The 22,643-nt window shown below is 44.5% G+C and overlaps 1 protein-coding gene across 1 annotated transcript in view; it reads right to left on the reverse strand.

Annotated features, from left to right (window-relative positions):
* Positions 1-445: 445 nt before the first annotated feature.
* The window catches only part of LOC147885969 (kinesin-like protein KIN-4A), a 220,312-nt gene continuing 198,114 nt past the window's right edge, over positions 446-22,643 (reverse strand). Inside the window, exons 29-30 of the mRNA XM_087396260.1 lie at positions 12,639-13,078; positions 446-579 (exon numbers count right to left, since the gene is read on the reverse strand). Coding sequence (XP_087252386.1) covers positions 12,991-13,078 — 88 coding nt within the window. The 3' untranslated portion in view covers positions 446-579; positions 12,639-12,990. The remainder of the gene's footprint in view (positions 580-12,638; positions 13,079-22,643) is intronic.

The following is a 22,643-nucleotide window of genomic DNA, read 5'->3' on the forward strand; positions in this document are numbered from 1 at the left end:
CTCCGAAACCCAAAGCCTGCTGTCCTTGTGCCTCTGTATAGGAGTCTCTCTCTCTAGTACTGATCCATAAATCTTAGCCACTATGTGACCAATCTTGAGAGTGCCATAGTTTCCAATGTCCATGGGATCCTGTGCTTTGTCCAACAACGCGATGGTGGTTGTACTCGAAGCACGGGCAAAGCAGAGAGCGAGAGAGAGAGAGAGAGAGAGAGAGAGAGTAGCTGTTCAAGATGTGTGAACAAATGTTCATTAAGGTGTATACCTTCATACATAACTGAATTAATCACAACATGCATTTATCCAAGCATCAAATATGATATTTATGAGTATGTGACTAGAGTCCTCCTATGCCTATTATGACAAGCAGTTACAAAGATACAAGTGAAAATTTTATGCAGGAAGTTTTGAACTGCTCTTTCGTGTAATAAGCCATCTGAAGCAAGCTGTCTGGCACATCAAAGGCTTTGCCTCCATGCCTTCATCCTTCATAACTTGCAGCCTATCCAAATAAGGATATAATGGACAGTCAGCTGATGTAAGAATTGCCAATGATGGGAAGGAATTGGAGATATACACAGCCTGTCAAGAGCCAAAAGAAGCAACTAAACTTTAGATTTAAAAAAATCATACCCCTCATTTGTAATTATGAATACAGAATTAATCAATCTTTTCATCTGCTTATACTACTACATTCTCCAAGGGAGTAAAAAAACATTACTAGCTTCAAGATTATGCTATTTATAGTGATTTTCTTTGATAATTCCTTTGAGATGAGATGGACACTGCAATAACATGATTGTGCATGACACCCTTTACCATGTCAAATTGAAGGAATGAGGAAGTCCAAAAGGTTCATCATCTTAAAACTATATATAAAATAACCAGTAAGCTGCCCTCTTGCTTCCCTGGAGCTCCCCAACTCCCTACAGCATCCCATCCCAACACCCATCCCCTCTCCGTCCACACCCATCTCACCATCCCACTCTTCGTCAGCCACCTCCCCACCCCATTTCACCTCCATCCCTTTCCGCATCCTCTCAGCCTCTCTGCCTTACCTCACCTCTCCCTGCCCTTCTTCCACCTCCTCTGCCTGCCACTCCCTTCTTTCGCCTCCTCTCCCTGCCCTTCTTCCACCTCTGCCTCCCTATCTGACAACCTACCCCATCTATCCCCTTCCATCCGTACAGCCTGTACATACACCTATACAACCTCCCCCCGCCTCTCCTTCAATACTGCTCCAATGCACCCTTAGGACTGCCCTTCTCTCTTTTCCTCACCTACTTTTTTTTTAATGAAATCTTTGATTGATTATATTATATGAGTAGCAACCTCAAAATAAGGTTCAATTGAAAATTTCAGTATATGCCAAAAAGACCTCATGATCTATGCATCGAGTCTACAAGCAATCAAAGAAAGATTGCTGCAGAGAATGCCTAAAAAAGCCAAACAGAGAGAAAGTAGGATCACCAAAGACTTTACAATTCCTATATGTCCATAAAGTCCATAGTGCCCAATAGAACAGATGGGAATCTCGCTCGCAAGCGTTAAAAACAAGTGAGGCACAGTCTCCGAAGAAGCAGAACATCTGTGGCAAAGTGCAGGAGCAATGTGTCGAAAAAACTCGCCAAAAGGAAACCTGTTGCCGAAGCGGTACTTTATAGGCCCAAAGTTGCTGTAATCTTTTCCTCCACCACTTGGCTAGGCGATGCATTCGCCAAACAGAATCACCTCTCTCTGAAACCCAAGGTTGAGGCAAAAGGATTTTATACAATGCAGGTATAGTAATTTGATCTCTTTCCCTCACCTATGCACCCCCTCACATACTCGCATCTACTCTTGATTCTTCACACAGTCTTTCCAACCCCACACCCCCACTTCACCCTCTGTCTCTCTCTCTCTCTCTCTCTAAGACATGCCCCCCCTGTAAGAGATTACAAAGATATGGTGTTGTAGGCATAAAGTCAATCCTATGGTTGACCAGTAGTACTTGGGTACTATATATACCAAGTACTTGTACTGTTTCATTTGAACATTTCTATTGGAGCTTTCTTGTGTGTGCACTCTTACTCACTTGTGTTCACAACTTGTCTCCACTTTGTTCCTACATTTGGTATCAGAGCGCTTCCGTCTCTAAAGCCCATTCCCGCACTTGCTTCCAGACTCCCGCAAGCTTGGTGCTCCAGCCTGCATTCCTGGTTCTCACATTCAGCTCTCCAGCTTTCTCTTGAGGCAGCTCCAACAATCCAACGGCTGTTTTTTGACCTTTTGAGGTCCGATTGTGACGTTTTTTGAAATTTCGGAGCTACCCGCATACAAACAAGCCTGTCCTGCACCATTTCAGGCGGGGGGAAAAAATTCTGTTTTTTGACCGTACAATCCGTACGGATTTGTCCGTACAATCCGTACGGTTGCGCAACAGTACTGGGAGTCTATACGACGTGCCTGAACCTGATTTCGAGTCCGTACGACTTGTTAGAAGACGATTCGAGCAATTTTCGACTATTTTTTGACGTTTTTGCTCAGATCTAGACTCTTTTCAGCTCCAGCGTCTCCCGGGTGTGTTCCAGCAGAGCTCCAGGCTCTTCTCTACATGTGTGTTGTGTTCAGAAGTACTCCCAACAGCTTCATTTAGCTCCAAGCAGCTCACTTCAGCTCCTTTGTCATCTCCAGCTTGCCCACATAGTCAATGGACTGTTTTGCAGGTGTTTCGGGCCAACGTGCACTTTCAATAAGTGTTTTGAGCTGTGTATTTTGCTTCGGGACTGTTTTTGCAGCCCATACTCTTGCACTCTTAGGTGCATTTGCAGATACTTTGCATTGTTAGGTGCATTTGCAGTTACTTTACAGTTGTGGATGCCTTTGAGCTCCGTTGGATGCATTTGAGCACTCGTGGGTACACTATTTCAGATTTGGGTTGTGCATTTTCAGTTTGGGATTGCACTTAAGATTGCACCAGAGTGCAATGATTGGTTTATGCCATTTTTGTAGTGATTGCATTGTGCAGTCAGTGGCATTTCAGAGCAGCCAGTCGTACTTTGCATTTGCAGCAAGCATTTGTTTGGGATTTGCAAGCATATTTGCAGCCAATTGCACTTTTGGGACTTGCAGTTCTTTTTGCAAGTACATTTGCAACTTGTGAGTATCCCATTTTGCATCATATCGACTCTTTCAGACAGTTTTGGCAATTTGTCCGAGGGTGACAAGCTGGATGGACCAAACTATGCCTTGTGGTCATTCATGCTTAAGAACATCTTGGTTGGTAAGGGCTTGTGGGATATTGTTAGTGGGGATGAGGTGAGTCCAGCAGGCTCATCTACATCTAGCACAGCTTCTGCGAGTCAGACTATAGGCAGATAGCAGACTGCTACAGCCCCTCCTGCTAGTCCCATAGCATCGACGGAGGAGCAGAAGAAGTTTGACTGCCACAATGCCCAAGCGATGTTTTTTATTGCCACAAATGTAAAGAGGCATATTATGACAATTATCAAGTCGTGTGAGGATGCAAAGGCAACATGAGAAAGATTGGCAAACATGTATCATGTTAAGAATGATGCAAGGGCCATTGCCTTGACAAATCAGCTCAAGGATCTCGAGATGCAGGAAGGCCAGGCCATCACTAATCATATTGCCATTATCACTGATCTATGTGACCAGCTTGCAAGACACAAGAAGCTCGTCTCTATTACTCTCAATAGGCTAGCGCCCTCATATGGCACATTCGTCACGTCATTGACCATTGTTCTCAGGGCAGCCCCACTCTCGTTCGATGAGTTAGTTGGGCTTTTGTTGCAAGAAAGGGAAAATTTCAGAAAAAGTTTGAGCCCAAACATAACCATACAACTCAGCCCAAGGAAGGGAATGCAAGCAGTTCAAGCAAAAGATCATATAAATGACAAATGCAATTATTGCAAGAAGCTAGGGCATTACATCGCAGAGTGTCAGAAAAGGATTGCCAATGAAAAGAAGAGGCAAAGGGACAGCTGATTTTGTGTTTGCTGCATTTAGTGAGAAGATGGATGCCAGGGGGGGATTTTAATACTGAAAATCAATCAGGGGATGCTTCCCTTGTTGCAAGTGATACATGGTATATCGATAGTGGTGCTACTAAGCACATGACTCCTCGCCAGGAGTGGTTTGAGAGCATCACACCTGTTCATGGCAGACAGGTTACATGTGCCAATGATGCTTCTCAAGACATCATCGGAGTTGGACACATTCCCATTCACCTTGATAATGGGAAAGTTAAAGTATATCCGAGATGTTTGGTATGTTCTAGATTTGAGGCAAAATCTGATTTCAGTCTCAAACATTGCCCATGATCAACATATGTTGGTCGAATTTCAGGATAACCAATGTAGGATCAAGGATCCAAAGAAAGGGTATGAGGTTGTAGCAACAGGCACATATGACAAAGGCTTATACAAGCTTGATGCTCAGCCTTATGATCAGAAGGTATTGGCTGTAGCAAACACTTCCCAGGCTGATTTATGGCATGCCAGGTTTGGACATGTCCATCACAGGGCATTGTCCTACTTGTACAACAATAATATGACTCAAGGAATGCTAAAATTACAGCAACCAGAAAATGAAGTGTGTGAGGGGTGTGCACTTGGCAAATTGCATCGCTTGCCATTCAATAAACAAGGCAAGAATTGGGTCAAGGCAACCAGAGTGTTGCAGATAGTGCACAGTGATGTATCTGGCCCCATGACTATTCCCACGCATAGAGGAGCAAGGTACTTTGTGACCTTTATAAATGACTTCTCCAGGTTCACATGGCTTTTTCTCATGAAGATAAAATATGAGGTGTTCTATTGGTTTCAGGAGTTCAAAGCTATGGCTGAGAATCAAACCAATTCTAGAATTGGAACACTCAACTCAGATAGAGGGGGAGAGTACGTGTCACATGTATTCCAAGGATTTTTAAAGCAGCATGGGATTAAACATCACTTGACATGCCCTTACACACCACAGCATAATCCAATCTCTGAGAGAAAGAATCATACTCTCATGGAGATGACGAGATGCATGCTGAAATTCAAGAGAATCTCAAAGGCTTTTTGGGGAGAAGCAGTTGTGATAGCCACTTATATTCAGAACAGATGCCCTACCAAAGCTTTGGTTAATGTGACTCCATTTGAGGCTTTGTATGGCTTTAAGCCAAAGGTTAGTCATTTCAGGGCTTTTGGCTCAGTGGCATATGCTTTGGTTCCAAATGCACATCGGACAAAGCTTGATGACAAGAGTGTCAAATGCATTTTCGTGGGGTATAGCACTGAAAGCAGGAGAATTAGGCTTTATAATCCCGCTACCAAGAAGGTAATAATCAGCAGATTTTTCTCTTTGCTTAGAATGAGTGCATGCAGCCCGCTAGTGCAGACTTGCCACCATACGATGACACCTCTTTGGACATCATCCAGTTTGAGGATGATGAGACGAAGTCTCTTGATGCTTCCCCTTCTACTTCTCATAGTTCAGATGGCTTGCCACATGTTGAGGATGGCTCTCCCTCAAATGTTTCAAATTTTCAGCCAATTAATGAGAATAGACCGCCTAATGTTTGGAGGCATTATCAATGTCGTGAGGCCACTAAAGATGTTGATGCAGCCCCTAGTGGTATAGCTGATAAATCTATTCCAAGTTGGGCAAGGTTGACCATTCAAGATGTTAAGGATCAGCCTACTTTGGGAAAAACCAAGGCCAGCACTCAGAAAAATCAGAAAAAGGCCAAGTTTGCTTTGATGACCTCAGTGATGGAAGCTGAAAATGAGCCTCAGAGCTTCAAGGATGCTCAGCATAATCCGGCATGGCAAAAAGCTATGGAAGCTGAGATTAAATCCTTTGAGAAGAATGCCACATGGGACTTGGTTGATGCAAAGCCCGTTTGGTTGCCAAGGGGTATGCACAAGAGAGGGGATAGATTATGAGGAGACATTTGCTCCAGTGGCCAAGATGACCACCGTTCGTTCTGTCATCTCTCTTGCTGCATTTTATGGTTGGTCAGTGTACCACATGGATGTCAACTTTCAAGACCACTTTCCTCAATGGAGATCTTAAAGAGGAGGTCTATGTACATCAGCCCCAAGGTTTTGAGGTGAAGGGACAAGAGCACAAGGTATGCAAGCTCAGGAAGGCTCTATATGGGCTGAAGCAAGCACCTCGTGCGTGGTATCAAAAGATACATCAGTTTTGGCTGTCCCAGGGCTTTGTAAACACTCATACAGAGCCAAATCTATATGTTATGCAGCAAAAATCAGAATTGGTCATGTTGGTACTATATGTGGATGACATCATACTCACTAGCAGTGATTTGCAACAAATTACAGTAGTGCAATCTGCTTTATGTCACAACTTTGACATGATAGATTTGAGCCTATTGCACTATTGTCTTGGCATTGAGTTTTTTTTTTTTTCAAAAAGAGACTTCTATTAAGTATTAAAGAAAACCATTAGAGCGAGCTCCATACGGGATACATCATGCAATGCATGAAAAGCTCAAGAGCCAAAAAGAAAGGATTGAGGCTGATAGTGCCATCTCAATCCAGTAGAAACCTTCGAGAAAAAGAAAGAACCGCTCCAAAATCGAAGAAATATAGTCTTTCTAGAAGAGGCTGCCCGTGAAGGGCCCTGCATGCTAGCCCATATGACTATCAAAGTGTGAACCGTGTCAGTCCAAATACCCGTAAACACCTGTGATGGGTGTATCTAGGTGCCATGCACATGCTTGTACAGGGGTCTAGTGTGTTGGATTACCTCATAATTGACCACTCATAATTGACCAACACACAACCCATTTACTTGAATCAGATCATAGAGCAACTTCCCTCTCCGTACACAGCATACTATTAAATCACCTAGAAAGTACCCTACACAAACTCAAGTGGAAAGACAGCTGTGTAGAGTTGGACAGCTAGCTAACAGACTCCCTAACAGAGGCAGCCTACACATGCTTTAAAAAGGACCAAGGAAGGAGCCCTGTAAACAGCTGGTCTGATAGGGAATGCCGAGATGCCAGACATGCATGGAGCTCAGCAATAACAGAAGAAAAACAGCAAAGGGAAAGGGAATACAAGAGGAATTTCTTGCAGAGCATACAATAGTCTCAGAAAGAAAGGGCAAAATGGGAAGACATGATAGCGTTTATCACAAGCCTCTACGAGAGAGACTGGGGAGATGACAAGGAAATAAAATCACTTTCTATCAAAGCACAAGGTATTACGTCAATTGAGGCCATAGAAAGTGGACTAAAGAAACTAGCCAATGGCAAGACACCAGATCCTCAAGGCCTCCTCAAAGAAATGCTAAAATAGGAAAACAAGGGAATGCTCACAATAGTGATGAACAAGGCAATAGAAGAGGGTTTCCCACAAGGGTGGCAAAGAAAAAAAAAAGTTCCCATATTCAAAGGGAGGGATAGGCAAGAAACAAAAAACTCTAGGACAATGAAGGTAAGCAGACTGACGGACAAGCTTTACGGCACAATCATGGAGCAGAAAATGAGTGAATGGGCAGGTCAATGTCACCATCCCAAGCAGGTTTCAGGCCCATAAATTCTACAGTGGACCACATAGTCACAATAAATGCAATAGCAGAGGGATCAATGAGTAAAAACGATGCTTGCTTTTGTAAACTTCAAGAAGTCCTTAGAGCGAAACTTTGGGCACAAATAAGAAAACTAGGGATCTCCCAAGAACTAAGGGAAGCAATGCTTCAGCTTTACGAAAAAGTATTGGCTGAACTGCCAAGGCCAATTAGTAGACGACTCAAAATCAAGCAGGAAAGCCGATATATGTATTGATATAGGCATCAAACAAGGATATCCCCTCTCACCAACACTGTTCATTGATGAACTGCATGATTTAACGAGGGCTCACAGTGAAGCAGGTTCCCAAATCACAGGCTACACAATCCTCCTATTGCTATATGCAAATGACGTGGTCCCATACGCAAAGGACGAACATGGACTACAGAGACACTCTAATGCTTTAGAACCCACTTTCACATTTGGGAGAGAGGACTTGGAGGTGGTACACTCCTACAAGGGCCTAGAATTCACAAACAACTACAAGTGGAACATGTGTGTGGAGAGAAGGACCCTGGTGGTGTAAGGGGCTGGTGGCATAAAACCTGGTGGAGCCTGGTGGTGTAAGGGGCTAATTTGGCCTAAAACCTGTGATAGAACAAGCTACAATGAGGGGAGAGAGAGAGAGAGAGAGAGAGAGAGAGAGAGAGTTTGAAAGACCAAAAAGTTTATGAGCTGTGTGGGTGGAGCCTCTAAGCAGGCATCAATACCCAAGACAAATACAACATAAGCATAGAGTCTATGGAGAGGGTGGAAACTATGATTTGGCATCAATGCAATGTCCCTCTAGATGATGGCGAAAGGGACAAGCTGAAGGGGGAGCATGGTGGTGTAAGGGGTTGCAATGGATAAAACCTGTGAACAGAACATTGGCGATGGTCGATATGTGTGGTCCGTTGTGCTTTCCTAGCTGTGGCCCTGCGTCGGACAAGTGCCAATGTCACCACCGTCAGCTATGCCTCCGGTTTGGTGAACACAGAAGGAAGGTCCCCAAGCCTGCTTTGTGCATCAACCCACTAGAGAGTCTATCGTGTCTCTCGCTCTGAACTCATCTCCATCATCTCCCAAGGGCCTACTCGTTTGTACAGTTTGATTGGAAAAACTCAGTGATGATGCTCTGAGTGGAGTATGGTTGTGCACCTTGATCTCACCTATGTGTCCTAAGTAGTTGCTCTTTGTGTCAGAATGGCATCATGAACAAAAGTCACCAAGCATCCTTGATCCAAGTAAGACATGAAACTAGAGAGGGCCATCCTTGTACAGAATGGTAACAACCTCAAATCTCATAGTACATAGGGCATCTAAAAGCGAAGTGTTCCTCTGACTCAATCTCCTCTCTATCACATAGACTACAGATGCAAACCTCTCTAGGTATGCCATTGGCCTGTGCACTCTCAATGCATAGTCAGTGCAATGATACATGCAACTACCTGATTGATATCCTCAAGGAGTGGGGGAGCTGGATCCACATATATCCGGGTGAGTCAATGAATCCCTCCTCTAAAATCCACAACCAATGATCCCTGTAGAGGCTGAACTTCACACAAAGCTCATTGGGTGCCAGCTAGTTCCTAAGTGTGTAGTTGTAAGAGATCCTCTCAGATAACCTGGTTGACCTCATGATAGTAGAATAGAGGGGGCCTCCAAATGTAATTTGTCCATCTGGAGCCCCAGACTCTCAAACTTATGTCGGCCTCAGGTATGAGACATAATCTTTGACTTGATAGAGGTATGTGATGACTTGGAATGCTGCATCACGTTGTAGTGGGAATGCTGTGAACTCAGCCAAAACTATTTGGTGTTGGAATGATGGCTTACTGCAGATCATCTGCGACAACAAGAGAGCCTGAAGCCTCCCTACTCGAGCCCAATTTGCCTCTAATAGTTTAGGCCCTGAAAAGGATTGCCATACATACCCACTGGGTGGACCAAGGAGTCAGAGAAGAGACTGGGTTTGGGGATCCTGGAAATGAGAGTGAAAGTATTGTTGCTCGAGTCTAGCAAATGCAGTGTATCTATTGCTTAGTCACGCCTGCATTGCTGGTCACATCATATAAATTGGGTCAAAGAAAAGAACCTCCCCCAGTATGCCTAGGATGCAACAATATCCACCTAATCTCCATTGGTAATCCATCCAAAGTGAAATGCTCTTTGTGCATCGCTTCTCAAGACCTTGGTACAAAGATTGACCTTCAAGTCATGCGTCTTGTAAAAGGTATGCATTGCATCCAAGTGTCACTAGGGGCTCTCTGCAAAAGACCACATCATCTACATTTAGATGAATCAAAATTAAGGAGCCAACGAAAGAGCAACCTACCCTCCCTAGTGTTCCAACGAAAGTCTTGAGCTCATCTATGTAGAAGCTTAACAATGTCGGTGATAGCAGACATCTCTGTTTGACCCCAATGGTGATCACAATCTCCTTAGTCCCCCCTATACCCATCCCAAACCTTTTCTGAGACCCTCTCATAGAGTACCATAAGACCCAGATAATCTCTTGGTCATATCCCACTCTTGCAATCATCATTTGATGAGGCAAGCCCTCGACACTGTGTCAAAAGCTTTACCAAAATTCACAAGCAACAAATAAACCCTTTGTCTATAAGATCTGGCCTCCTCAATGATACCTCTGAGTGTAAGTATGTGATCTAGAGTGGCATGATCAGCCCTGAAGCCTACATGTCCTTTTGCCTTGAGTACTTGGAGCTTTACAAATCAGCTAGCCTCTATGTTGAGCATTGATGCATAAATCTTAGACATGGCATGCCCATTCATGATGGTCTTGTAGTTTTTTGGGCTCAACGAGATCGCTTGCCTTGTGAATGGGAGTGATGGTGTTAAGGGTCCAGATATGAGGAAAACTAGTGCAAACCATCTCATTAAAAAGATTTGATAAGATTGGGGCCATAGTTTATATTCCATATGGAATGAATCATTACATAGTCTCTCATGGTCTTTAGCTCAGCCGTTATGAAACTTCAAAGCTGCGTGTTTGACACCGCCTGCTATGAAGAGTGTGCAAAAATTAGAACAGGGTAGGTGTAAGAGATCAAGTGATCACACACTATCTATGCATAGGAGTGCCATGGTGTGGTGTCTGTTAGAGGAGATGAGGCTTGCCACTCGAGAAACTTCCACCAAAAGTCCTTAGAATTGTTACTAAACAGAACGTCTATTAACTCCTCATTCTAGCGAACGAAAGAATCCTTCTTCTAGCAGCATACCATATTCTAAGCCTCGTAGATCCCCCCTCCATATAGGGGAGCCACTGGATCTCGTTGAGATGACTGAAGAGTCACCCATCCCAAACCACTGCCCACTTTCCTTCTTATGGGCAATGTCTTGCTGCTGTAGAAGGGTGCACCTCTCCTTTACTGTAGGGGAGCCGCCAAATGCCCGTCAAGGACCAATCAAGAGTTGCCCATTTCAAACCATTGCCCAATTCCCCTCCTTGCTAGCAATGTCTTGTTGTTGTAGAAGGGTGCGCCTCTCTCTACCTATAGAGGTGTGAGGTCCTCATTCAGGTAGATCTCAGTGTGATCCCATAAAGTTGATTGTTTGCGTAGTATTGCAAGGCAACCCTCAGTGTTCCTAAAGCATATGATAAAAGGTTGCTCTCGGGTGGGGTCTCATACCACATGCCAAGCCCCCTTAAATCCCATGCTCTGGGATTAAGAGGGTGGAATCCATGACGTTGGTCACATCGCTGATAGGAGTGGAGGACGTGCGAGGGATCCCCCGAACTCTAATGTTGAGAGCCTTACTGGCCCTCCATTACTGCGTTTGGATGTTGTCCAAAATGGTGGTCCTCGTACGCTCCCATTTTGCAACCTCCACCCATCTTGAAGTTTCTACAATAGCCAACTGCATGGTGGCTATCTACAATTGGCTCACTGCTCGAGGCTATTGCCTACGACGGATGCCATCTCCTTATAGAGCTGTAATATCTCCTGACCAGGTCTATGGATGAGGCTATCATGCTCCACCTCTCGTACATGGAGACAGTGAACCTCAATGGAACGAGTTGCTTCAAGTGTCAAGTGGAATCAGGGGAGCTTGAAGCAATGGGAGCGGGTAGGGAATGAATGGCGGCCGAGTGATGGAGGGTAGGGACATAGGGGTAGAAGACTGGAGGCATTTGTAATGTAGATGTGGTGATTCTGACTCTGGAGGGGAAAGGTGGCTAGATGAGGGGTAAGGGAGGCATATTGCGAGGAGGCAGAGAGTGGTGTGGTGGCAGTTGAGCTAAGGGGGCATCTCCGGGCCATCACCCATGTCAACATCGGTATCGAGGTTTAAACTAGTATTGGTGTTAGTGGGTGACACTGTCATCACCCTAGATGGTGACAAGGAGAATGATGACGAGGCTAGAGCTAAGCCTGATCCTACTTTCCCCTGCATGAGTTTGTGAGTACAGGCTGTATACTCCGAAAAGTTTAATATTCTACGGTTGATTGATTAATAACCACCAAATTTGAAGAGTTGCTAATAATGAAGACCCATTGACTACAATATGTCGGTAACAAACAACACTTGTAAACATCCTGCTAATTATCAAGATCAACCAACATCCCTAGTCTACTTCTATGGATCACAAAAAAAATGTATAATGCATCAATAGATCCCTTTAATCTATCACAGGAATAACTTTATGACTTTCCACAAGACACACTTGAATGCAGGGTTTTATTACAAGAATTGTACTTTTGTATGTTAAGAAAAGAATCAAGGTAGCTGTTAGTACACAAGACTCTGCATCGCAGAAGTCAGACAACTTTGCATTAGAGCTAACAGTTTGGTTGTGAAAATGATGCTGTTAAAATACCGGGAGTGTATTTTGTTTAGCGATACTGTTGGCCTCCTAGCGGAGCAATTATATAAAATTTTTGAAAATTCGACACATTGATATTGCAATCATGTAAAAATGATAGAATCCTCTTCATGGAGTGACTTTGAAATAACAATAGCTTGAAATTACAATAATCACAATCCAGAAAACAGCATTTTCAATCAATAGCCATCTTGAGAATACAGAAAAAGAGAAAGTTCTTCTCACCTCATAACCTGTCTTCTTTGAATGATTTCTTTCCAAGATGTGCTGCATTTGAGAGAACCCTTGGATAATACCAGCATGATTTGCACCTTGCCAAGACTGAAATGATGCCTTTCCTCCTTGAGAATTGTCACAGATATAGTCATGTGCCTTCTTTGAACGATTTCTCACCTCATAACCTGTCTTCTTTGAATGATTTCTGTCCAAGGAGTGCTGTATTTGGCAGAAACCCTTGGATAATAGCAGCCTCATTGCACCTTGCCAAGAGTGAAAGGATGCCTTTCCTCCTTGAGAGTCATCACAAATATAGTCACGTGCCTTCAAGAGATGATGTCAGTGACTTGATATATTTGATTCACAATAGAGATTGTCGAGTGCAACCCATGTATATTGAATCATGTTTTAGAGAATCATGGGTCAATAGGGTCCCCATCCAAATTTGTCTGCCACATTATAGCTGCAGCTTTTGAATCCATTAAACATATCTGGCGACACAGATTCCCATTAGCATGAAATGTAAGTGAAAAATCAAAGGGACGCATCTCACTTGTTCAAATTTAGTGGTGTTTTGTAAAACCTAATTATTTAATCATTATCTTTTGTAAAAGGAATGGGCATACAATTTCATGTGCATCTTGAGTGCATGCAAGAACACATTTGGGCGATTGTTAAGGTCAATGGAACATTCCTCTTCGGGTTCCAATACCTTATCTTGTATTGATTCTTAAGTTGTTCAGAAGCATCAAGAAATTTTTTTGTCAAATAGCCTCTTGATGCAAAGCGTAAAAGCCAATTTTTGTATTTCAAAATATCCTGGTCACACATATTAGAAAGTTTTATAATGTCGTCCTATGTACTCTGTTGCACATTGTGGCTGTTTATGGAAGTGATTTGCTCTAGTTTCCCATGATAACCCATACATGTGTGAGGTACTAGGACACCATAGATCCAAACAACTACCAGATGCATAGAGGCATTGGATGGATCTCAGGTCCATCCCTCTGATACCATGGCCAGTATATGGATTGATACCTTACATACTTTGATGGCCAGCTGGGTGACCATGCAGGATCCTCTGCTAGGAGGGATATTCTCCTTAGGGAATAGAGGGGTTCTCCCTTCTTATAGTCTATAGCAAGACTGAGGTGGCATTTTCAGCCTCTCCTATGGTCTCTTTCTAGTTTGTATTGAGATTTTCTGTTGACCCATCTCGGATGTCTTTTGTTCATGCCATGCATGATGTATTTCCGTGAGCTAGGTCTGGGATTTTACCCTACTTAATAGAAGTCTTTTTCATGAAAAAATTAAAAAGACTACTACCAGACAATCAAAAGACCACAAGCCAATCTTTGTATTTCAAAATACATTGCTCATACGTATTACCATGAACATTCTTGCATATGGTTGGGAGACTTCGGCTCCCATATTACCAGATTACATTCCCTTATCTTGTTTTTTTTTTTTTTTTCAAGAAAAGTACTTCATTAAGTATGAATAAAAACCGCAGAGCAAGCTGAAGTGCGGGAGTACATCATGTCAAGCATGAGAAAAAACAGCTCAAAATGAGCAAACAAAAAATCCCGGGTGGTGGCTGAAAATGCCACCTCATCCTTGAAGGAGAGTCAGAGAGGAAAGGACAATCCTTCCAGACTCTAAGAAAAGCAATCCTCCTAGCAGTAGCAGTCCTAGAGGTTCCCTGAATGTTCGCCCAAATGGCCATCAAAGTGTGTATAGTATCTACCCAGATACTGGCCATAGTCTGAGAAGGGTGAACCTAGGAGTTCTCCAAAGCCTCTGTACATCTGGCTCTCCAAATATGCCATGCTATGATACTAGGCAGAATCTCCCAAGATGTGTCTACAGAAGCGTGGGGAGTTCTGAATGGAGTAAACGGAACATCCCGGAGGGAGCATGACTCCACAAGATGTCGTCGAACAAAGAAAGTTGTGTCCGTGTCATGTCCCTCAAAGAAAGCCTGTGGACCAGTGAGTGACAACCAAGCAACTGATCCCCAAGTCATGAAGAAGGGTGCTCTATGAAAAGTGCAAAGTATCCTAGCAACACCCTTTAAAACTGTCCTCGCCTGAGTGCACTCTCAAAGGTAGTGCTGCACCGACTCAACAGCTGAGTGGCATTGAGGACATGAACTTGGATCCCTCCATGAATAGTAAGCTAGATGAATAACGCGATTTTCCTATTCCTGAGGGATTTCCAAAACCTCCTTTGAACGTTTTTTTGCATCTCTGTAGAAATCTGATAAGTATCCCAATGAGGAGCTCTAGAGGGCCTCTAGCCCCTACAACTGAGCTAGAATCTCCTGGCATTTCTGACTGTGTAACGGAAGAAGGGGATGCTCTTCTCTCGATGCCTTGCAACTATCCACTCCCATTCCCCCGGATCCCACTACAAGGATCTAATAGAGGAACCTCCATACAGCAAAAGCCTCCAAGATCCAATAGCCAGGAGAACAGGGTCTGGATCAAGATACCACTGTGAGTCTCTACCCATCTCCATGTATCCTGCAATCTTGACAAGCTGAAAAGGAGACTCTAAAAGAATGTCCTCTGAAGATCTATGGAGTCTGCCTCCTGCATGAACCTGAAAGACAAGGGTATCCTCATTTGCATCCTGCAAGGCTATAACCTGCAGAGGGATACCTGTCCTTGAAAAAGCCCCCAACCAGGTGGACTCAGACATAGGCAAATGGTATGTATCCATCCACTCCACTAGTATGGCTGCATCTATCTGCTGCATCCTGGCTGCACTTCCTCTAAGGTGACTAACTGAACGAGCTCTCTGATCCTCTGGAAGCATCCTAAAAGCTTTCCAAGCACCGACCGTGGATGCAGGTCCCAACTCCCATCCAGACCACTGCATATAATGTGACATGCCCAGTGATCTGCCATGCTCATCTAGTATGCAATCATTCCACATGATGGGCTGCCTATCAATTTCTTCACGAGAGGAGGGTGGAACTCTCCGAAGAGTACTTCTGAAGCTGTCCCAAGCCTTCAAAATGGCAGCCATGAGAGTGGAAGTAGGAGATCTGAAACGGGCTGACGTAAAGATCCATCTAGGGCTGTTCATCCAATCTCCTCCTTGAGAAGGTGTGCATGTCTGTATACTGCGTAAGAAAAAATCCTTCCAAGGCTCCTGACCAGGCATCAAACCTCTGACCACCATCTTGTAGAGCAAGGCTCTACACTGCAATTCTAGATCAATAATATTCAGGCCCCCTTCCTCAGTGGGTAGAATAAGAGTCTCCCAAGCCACCTTGGCTATCACATCTGAAGTGCCATCTAATCCACTCCACAAAAAATTCCTGAGGTGATGTAATCCCCAATCTGATCCCAAAAAAAAAAAAAAAAGAACGTGTAAGCCCATCCGACCCTAGACAACTACCCTTATATTGGTGGATAGAGGTATGAGAGCCTCACTTAATGCACGCTTCACCAACATAGAGTTCATGACTGCTCAATCGGAAGATACCCACGGTGTTGGTTGCATGGCATGGTTTACCTCTATCGGAAGCTACCTGGGAATCCGTATACCAGTTATGGAGAGTGTTCCCAAATTTCATCATCAAGGACGCTGATGCTTGAAGAGGGAAGGAATGTTATGCTCTAGCCGAGATAGCATGACCTCGGAAAGATCAGTGGGCATTTTCTCTTAGATGACTGACTTTTGTAATATTTTATGTGCATAAATAAAATGGTCAAGGGAAGTAACTGCCAAGGTCCTAGGTGAGGGTGTATTGGCATCGACTAGGTGGTTCTGAGTGCTCAGGCCTAGGTGCACCTAAATGTGTAATAATGCCAAGGGGAAAATGTTTTAATTGTGCCCCAAGAGAGGGGTAAATGGTGTACCAAGCTAAAGGTCTAGAATGATGACATGTGGCAGAAGGAACCATCTAGGGAACTGAGGGCTTGTGGATATGCATGAAAAGAAATTGAATTACGTATCTTTTGTATATGTGATCCATGAGATAGGCTGGGTGGATATTCGGGATGCCAGCGCCTATGATTTTGGATTAGCTATTGAATCAACGACAAGCTGAGAGTTTAGAAAGTGTTCGTAAAATTTGTGACCAAGAGAGCAACTCCTTCCAAAGGAGGACACGATCCCCTCTCAAGTTGGGTGCATAAAGGTTAAGGAGTTCAAACTTACGCCCGCCAATCAACAAAATAACCCACTGTGCTCTAGAGGGGACTATGACTCCGTGCCCAATGATCAAGCGGAGCATCGAAGAAGAGATAGAAATGCAAATACCTCCCCTGGTGCCCAAGGTAGGTGACCAAAAAGTATGGCCATAAAAAAGCTTACCTGACTTGGCAAAATCTCTACCATCCAGCTTATGCTCTTGAAGCATAAGGATATCAATGGGACCACCTAAAATACCTGGATGGAGTTGGTTACGAATCAGCTGCCTACGGCGGCGATGAGGTATACCACCAAGGCCCTAAACGTTCCAACTAACAATCCTCATTGACGGGAGGAGGAGGCCGGGTGAAAGGTCATACCCGACCTGGTGGTGGAGAAAATCCTCTCCTGTGAAAGAGTCCTCCTGTCAGGTGAAGGGAAATCAACTGATGAAAGAAAACCCACTCCAGCAGAGGTGGAAACCGTGTCCAACAGAATCCCAATAACTGGCTCCCCCAGGGTAGAGGGTACAAACTCCTTCTCTGTCTCAAACTTTGCCAAATCTGCAAGTACTGCAAAAGAGTCCCTGTAGGCGGGAGCTGGCATAGGAGTGCGAAGAATCCCTGCACCCGAGGGAGAAGGAGAGAAAACCCCCTTACCTCTATCAAGAGGTGAAGTGTGACTAATACAAGGAGGGGGCTCATCAGGCGCCTGTAGTTATATCACCTGCCTGTAACTGAGAATGGTCCAAGGTGCCTTGTAGAGGTGGCGGAGTGTCAGCAAGTCTCACAGCCATCCAACGGGGTACTGATCGTACTGTGCGCGCTGAAGAAGAGGGTTCAGGTCTAGGGGCTGGTCCCGAAGGTCCTGAGCAAGAAGGGGGAGCTCTGGTAGTGCGTGTAGAAGTAGGACGAGAAGGAGAAATAAACCGTTTGGGCCTTTTCTTCTTCCTTGGGCAATCCATGGCAAAGTGCCCAAGGATCTTGCGAATCCTGCACTGATCCTATCTCCCAGCAACCTCAACTCTCTGTCAAAAAAAGGAACCATCTGGTCGCTGAAGCATAATGTGATCATCTGTAATATCAGGGTGAGAGACGATGACCCTGACTCGTGGCACCCCATCCGATCTGACAGCCTCTGCCGTTGAAGAGGGCATGCCAGGGAGGGGGGGGATCTCTATGACCAACCCAAAAGTAGATCCTATGGACGGTAACAATCGATGGTAGACCTGAGGAAGGCTGGGAAACTTGATGAAAAGTGAGGTAACCCTGCTATCTTCCTCTACTTGATCGAAACCCAAAGAGAAGGGTGTCAAAAAGAACCTCCTAGAGCTCAATGCCAAAGGACTAGCCCTTACAACTGAACCTGCTGCCTCTGGAGAATCAAATACCACCTGGAAGAACCCTCGTCCGAGCAAACGAACATCAGTGAGGGGTGCCCTGCGAGGTCTCCAGGTAAAGCCAAAAGCATCCAATCCCTAGCTTGTAGCCTGGAGGGGTGGGAACCGTGGAAGCGAGCAAAGAGTGAGGTGGCATACTCTTGCTCTTAGTCTGTCTTGAGCTGCTGAAGCTCGTCTTTGGAAAAGGTAACTGTTTTTGCAGCCGGTGGAAGCGGTCGAGGATTGGCTGAATAGCAACCCATTCGTCAATCAAGGTGGAAGGGCAAAGGAGCGGGGTAGGGAGGGAGAGGTAGCGGGGAAGGGAGGGGGAGCTAGCGGGGTAGGGAGAGAGGGAGCGGGGTAGGGAGGGAGAGGCAGTGGAAAGGGGAGGGGGGGGGGAGCTAGCGGGGTAGGGAGAGAGGGAGTGGGGTAGGGAGGGAGAGGTAGCAGGTGTAGGGAGAGGAGGTAGCAGGGGTAGGGAGGGAGAGAGGGAATGAGGGTAGCGGGAGAGGAGTGAGGGGGGACAGCAGCGGGAGGAGGGGGCAGCAGCCCGGGAGGAGGGGCTGGCAGGGAAAGGAGGAGGGAGGGGAAGGGAAGGGCTGGGAGGGAGGGGAGAAGGACGGAGGGCAGCAGGGAGAGGCAGGATGGGGAGCTCAGCAGCTCACCTTTTGCCCTTATCTTGTTTAAAAACCAAGTGGATCCAAACAACTACCGCTCAATCATGATTGGTCATGTTATTGGCTAATGTTGCTCAAATCAATGGCTTTGCAAAGGCATTAGGATAGAGAGCCTAAGGGAAAACAAGTTTCTGCCACAATGACCCTATGTTGGATCACATCTTCACTCTTATAGAAATCGTTAAGGATGGCAAGGCAAGACATCAAAGAGTACACTGTTACTTTGTGAATTCCAAGAAGGCATTTGACACTCCTTCACTTTTTAATCCACCACTGAGATCTGCTAGAGTTAACTTCCTGGGTATATTCCTTGAACTCACCTAATCATAAGACTACAAAAGCTATAGATATTAACATAGACTATATGGAATACAACAATGGACAGAGATTGTCAGCATCATAGGGGGTCGAATCATCTTCGGAAGCAAAAACACTAGTCCTCCCCCAACTACCTAAATTGCTACCCTACCCCCCCTACTTCATTTCTCCCCCTTCCCACTCCTCTTTCTATCGCCCTCCTCCCTAGCCTCTTTGCCCTACTTCCCAGCCCCAACTTCCACCATACAATCTGTGTATCACCCATACAATCTGTAGAGATTCCCGTACAGGGCACAGTCACGTCCACCTCTCCCTCTCCAGACTTATCCTTCCCTCCCCTCTCAGCTTTCTCCCCTCAACCCTTCCACCTTCCTTCCTTGCCCCTCCACCCTCCTCCGATTCCTCTTCCTCTGCTAGCATCTTTATAGTTTCCCTTTCTTCTATTAGTTTCCCTTGAGTCTCTCCCTCAAGGTTTGCAGCAGTGGATTTCCTTCAGGGAGGGAGAATGGTGGTTAAAACTGAAAGGCAAGTCCCCCCCTAGTGCCAAGGACTACAGATAAAAAAGTATGACCTAAAAGCATCTTACCTGAGTTTCTGCAATGTCTATTATTCAGTTTGTGCTCTAAGATAAAAACAATAACAATGGGAGCCCCCTGAGACAAGTGGATGTACCTGATTGCATGTGATTTGCCTTTGGTAGCAATGAGGAACACCAGAAAAACCTTCGATGCTCCCTCTAACAATCCTCATTAGCAAGAGGAGGAAGCAGGAAATTGCTCATATTTTTGTAATGGAAGCATCTGCCCTCCCCCAACCTCCCCAGGCGTAAAGGTCAGAAAGTCCACTAGAGAGAGAATAATACCTTGCTCTCTCCAATTTAGCTAGAGTATCAACAAAAACGGAAGGCATAAACTCTATAAAGTGTCCACAATCAGCCAAAAGAGTAAAATTGTTGCTCTACATAGCTGAAGTGGAGCTCGTATCCTAAAATCCCCTCCTGCATGGGAACACACAAAGGAGTAAATGAGGCCTGCACTTTGGTTGCATTGTATGAAGGTCTAGGTAGATGAGCACCAGCCAAACCAAGGTGGAAGAACCTACTGAGCTAAAGGAGAAAGAAGCTATGAGAAGGCATATGATGGGAATGAGAAGGATCCTCATTATCGGAGAGAGCAGGAGAACAAATTTACTCTCTCTGACTATTCTACTTGGGCCTCTTTTTCTTCTTTAGCCAATCCTTGGCAAAATGCCCGAAGAGTCTTCGAATACAACACTGATCTTGATGATGATAGGACCGGTAGAGCAACAAGAAAAAGCACCAAAGATATGTCACATTTCATATACAACTTGAGCATAGTGTACGCATCAATCTCTCATGAACCACAAATTCCCAGTTCTCTGAAACAAGAAGACAATCTACTCAGAAAATCACACAATAACACTGAAGAGAAACTGCAAAACTTGTAGGGAAACCCCCATAGGATCAGATAGGATGCTCCCTTCCACTCAAACTAGAAAACTGGCACCCACAGACCCTCTGAAAATTGTAGCCCCTAAGTTGCTCTACAACTTTCATTCAAAAACCACATCAATATTCAATGTGTATCTCAAGATATGGTCTCTGCACACTGCTCACCTATCTATGAAAACTGCATGTATAAGCAGTGCCCACGGCTCTCTTGTGCCAGCATCCCTTCCAGAAACAGCCCTGGGACCTTCCAAATTAGCTTGCCCATGCAAAAATGGCCTCCTCAACTTTATAGTGCTACAACTTCCTCCAAAAGCAGCTCGTCATATAAAAACCACCTCAAATCTATTTTTAGCTGACATGTGCCCATGCAACCTCTGATTTTTTAGCTTTGGCTAAAGATATCTCCTATAAACCATATGACCACATGTAGCTAACCAATCCTTTACTGTTGGATGCTCATGAAAAACTTCTAGCTGCTGCCATGCAATCACTACCTTTGTCATAAAGACTCTCGTAAAGTGCACTCATCTCTCTTCCCAGTTATCTGTGAGTGGCCGTGAGCACCTTATCATCACTTCCTGTAATCCAGATCTCCCTACAAAATCATATTAGAAAAATCATGATTATTTACAAAAGCAAAACAAAAAACTCTTATAGTTTCTCTATTTCTTCCTAGCTCCTATGCCTAGAGCTAATCCATGCTAGCCTAGATTTGTGCTTAGTAGTGCTATTCCAACCTACCTACCAGTGCTCGTACATGTGATATATACAACATGTACAATATAGACAGTGATTTCTTGGGTTCCGAAAATAGGCCCATCATATTTTGCCCTCGCTCCGATTGCTAGGACATTCATGTCCAGCAGCACCTGGTCCTTGTCTTCCTATTGTCTGCCTTGAGTAGTAAGGGAAAAGTGAAATTGACCATAGCTTGATATTAAAAGAGAAAGTGGACCCTCCAGGGTTAAACGTTTGCTTGCATTTCTTAACATACTTTAACTCTAGCTCTTGCCTTCATAAAGGGCCCACACCTTGCCATGCAATACTCCCTTTGCAAAAGAGTACCACAAATGAGCCTTCTCTACCTTGGGTATGACAACGTCTGCATCCACATAAATAACTTCAAAAGCAACGTGCTCACCCACACTATCATATATAAATGAGCAAGGTATGACAACGTCTGCATTCACATAAATAACTTCAAAATAATGTGCTCACCAACACTATCATATATAAATGAGCAAGGTATGACAGCGTCTGCATCCACATAAATAACTTCAAAATCAACGTGCTCACCCACACTATCATGTATAAATGAGCAAGGCATTGCATTAGTAGAAGGATTAGAGTCCTCTTTTTGCCACAAAGAATTCTCCTATTCTGTAGCTAATTGAACTAGAAAGAGTCATATTCAACAATATGTGCATGCATTGAAGAGACATTTGTACCCTCCTCTTCCTTAAGTCCAACAACATCAAGGTTCTCCTATTCATCAGCTACATTTTTTTTATTTTTTCCGATGCCATCCTTTGTGCTCTTGAACACCTTACATATGCTCTTCCTCAACTTCTTCTACCAGTTGCATGAAATCAAACCATGAACCGTCCTCACCTTGTTGCATGTCCTGTTGTGGTCACACTTTTTTCCAGGAGATTGCCCCCTCTTCATCAAGATTTTGGAAGAGATCTCCTGGAATGGTCTTGTTGGTCAAGGACAACTCCACTTCAAGATCAAAACCCTTCTCTTCACACAAAGAGACACCTATATCACATGTATATGAATCATCATCTATCTTAACATCACCGTCATTGGAACTCTCGTCGTTGGAATCAGATATACAAGTTTGTCTTCATTTGGCTCTGTAAAACTCAACATTTCCTCCACACTTCTCTTCTTCTCAGTCTCCAATTGCCCCACATAACCCTTTTCTTCCTCCACCTTCTCTAAAGCCAACATTCCCACTTCATCCCACTAAAATTAGGTTTATCTTTGACCTCTATACCGAAATCATAGGCTCGATTGGT

Source organism: Dipteris shenzhenensis, chromosome 25, assembly GCF_047967505.1.
Source record: "Dipteris shenzhenensis isolate YYH24624 ecotype China chromosome 25, Dip_SZ_1.0, whole genome shotgun sequence".
Lineage (NCBI taxonomy): Eukaryota > Viridiplantae > Streptophyta > Polypodiopsida > Gleicheniales > Dipteridaceae > Dipteris > Dipteris shenzhenensis.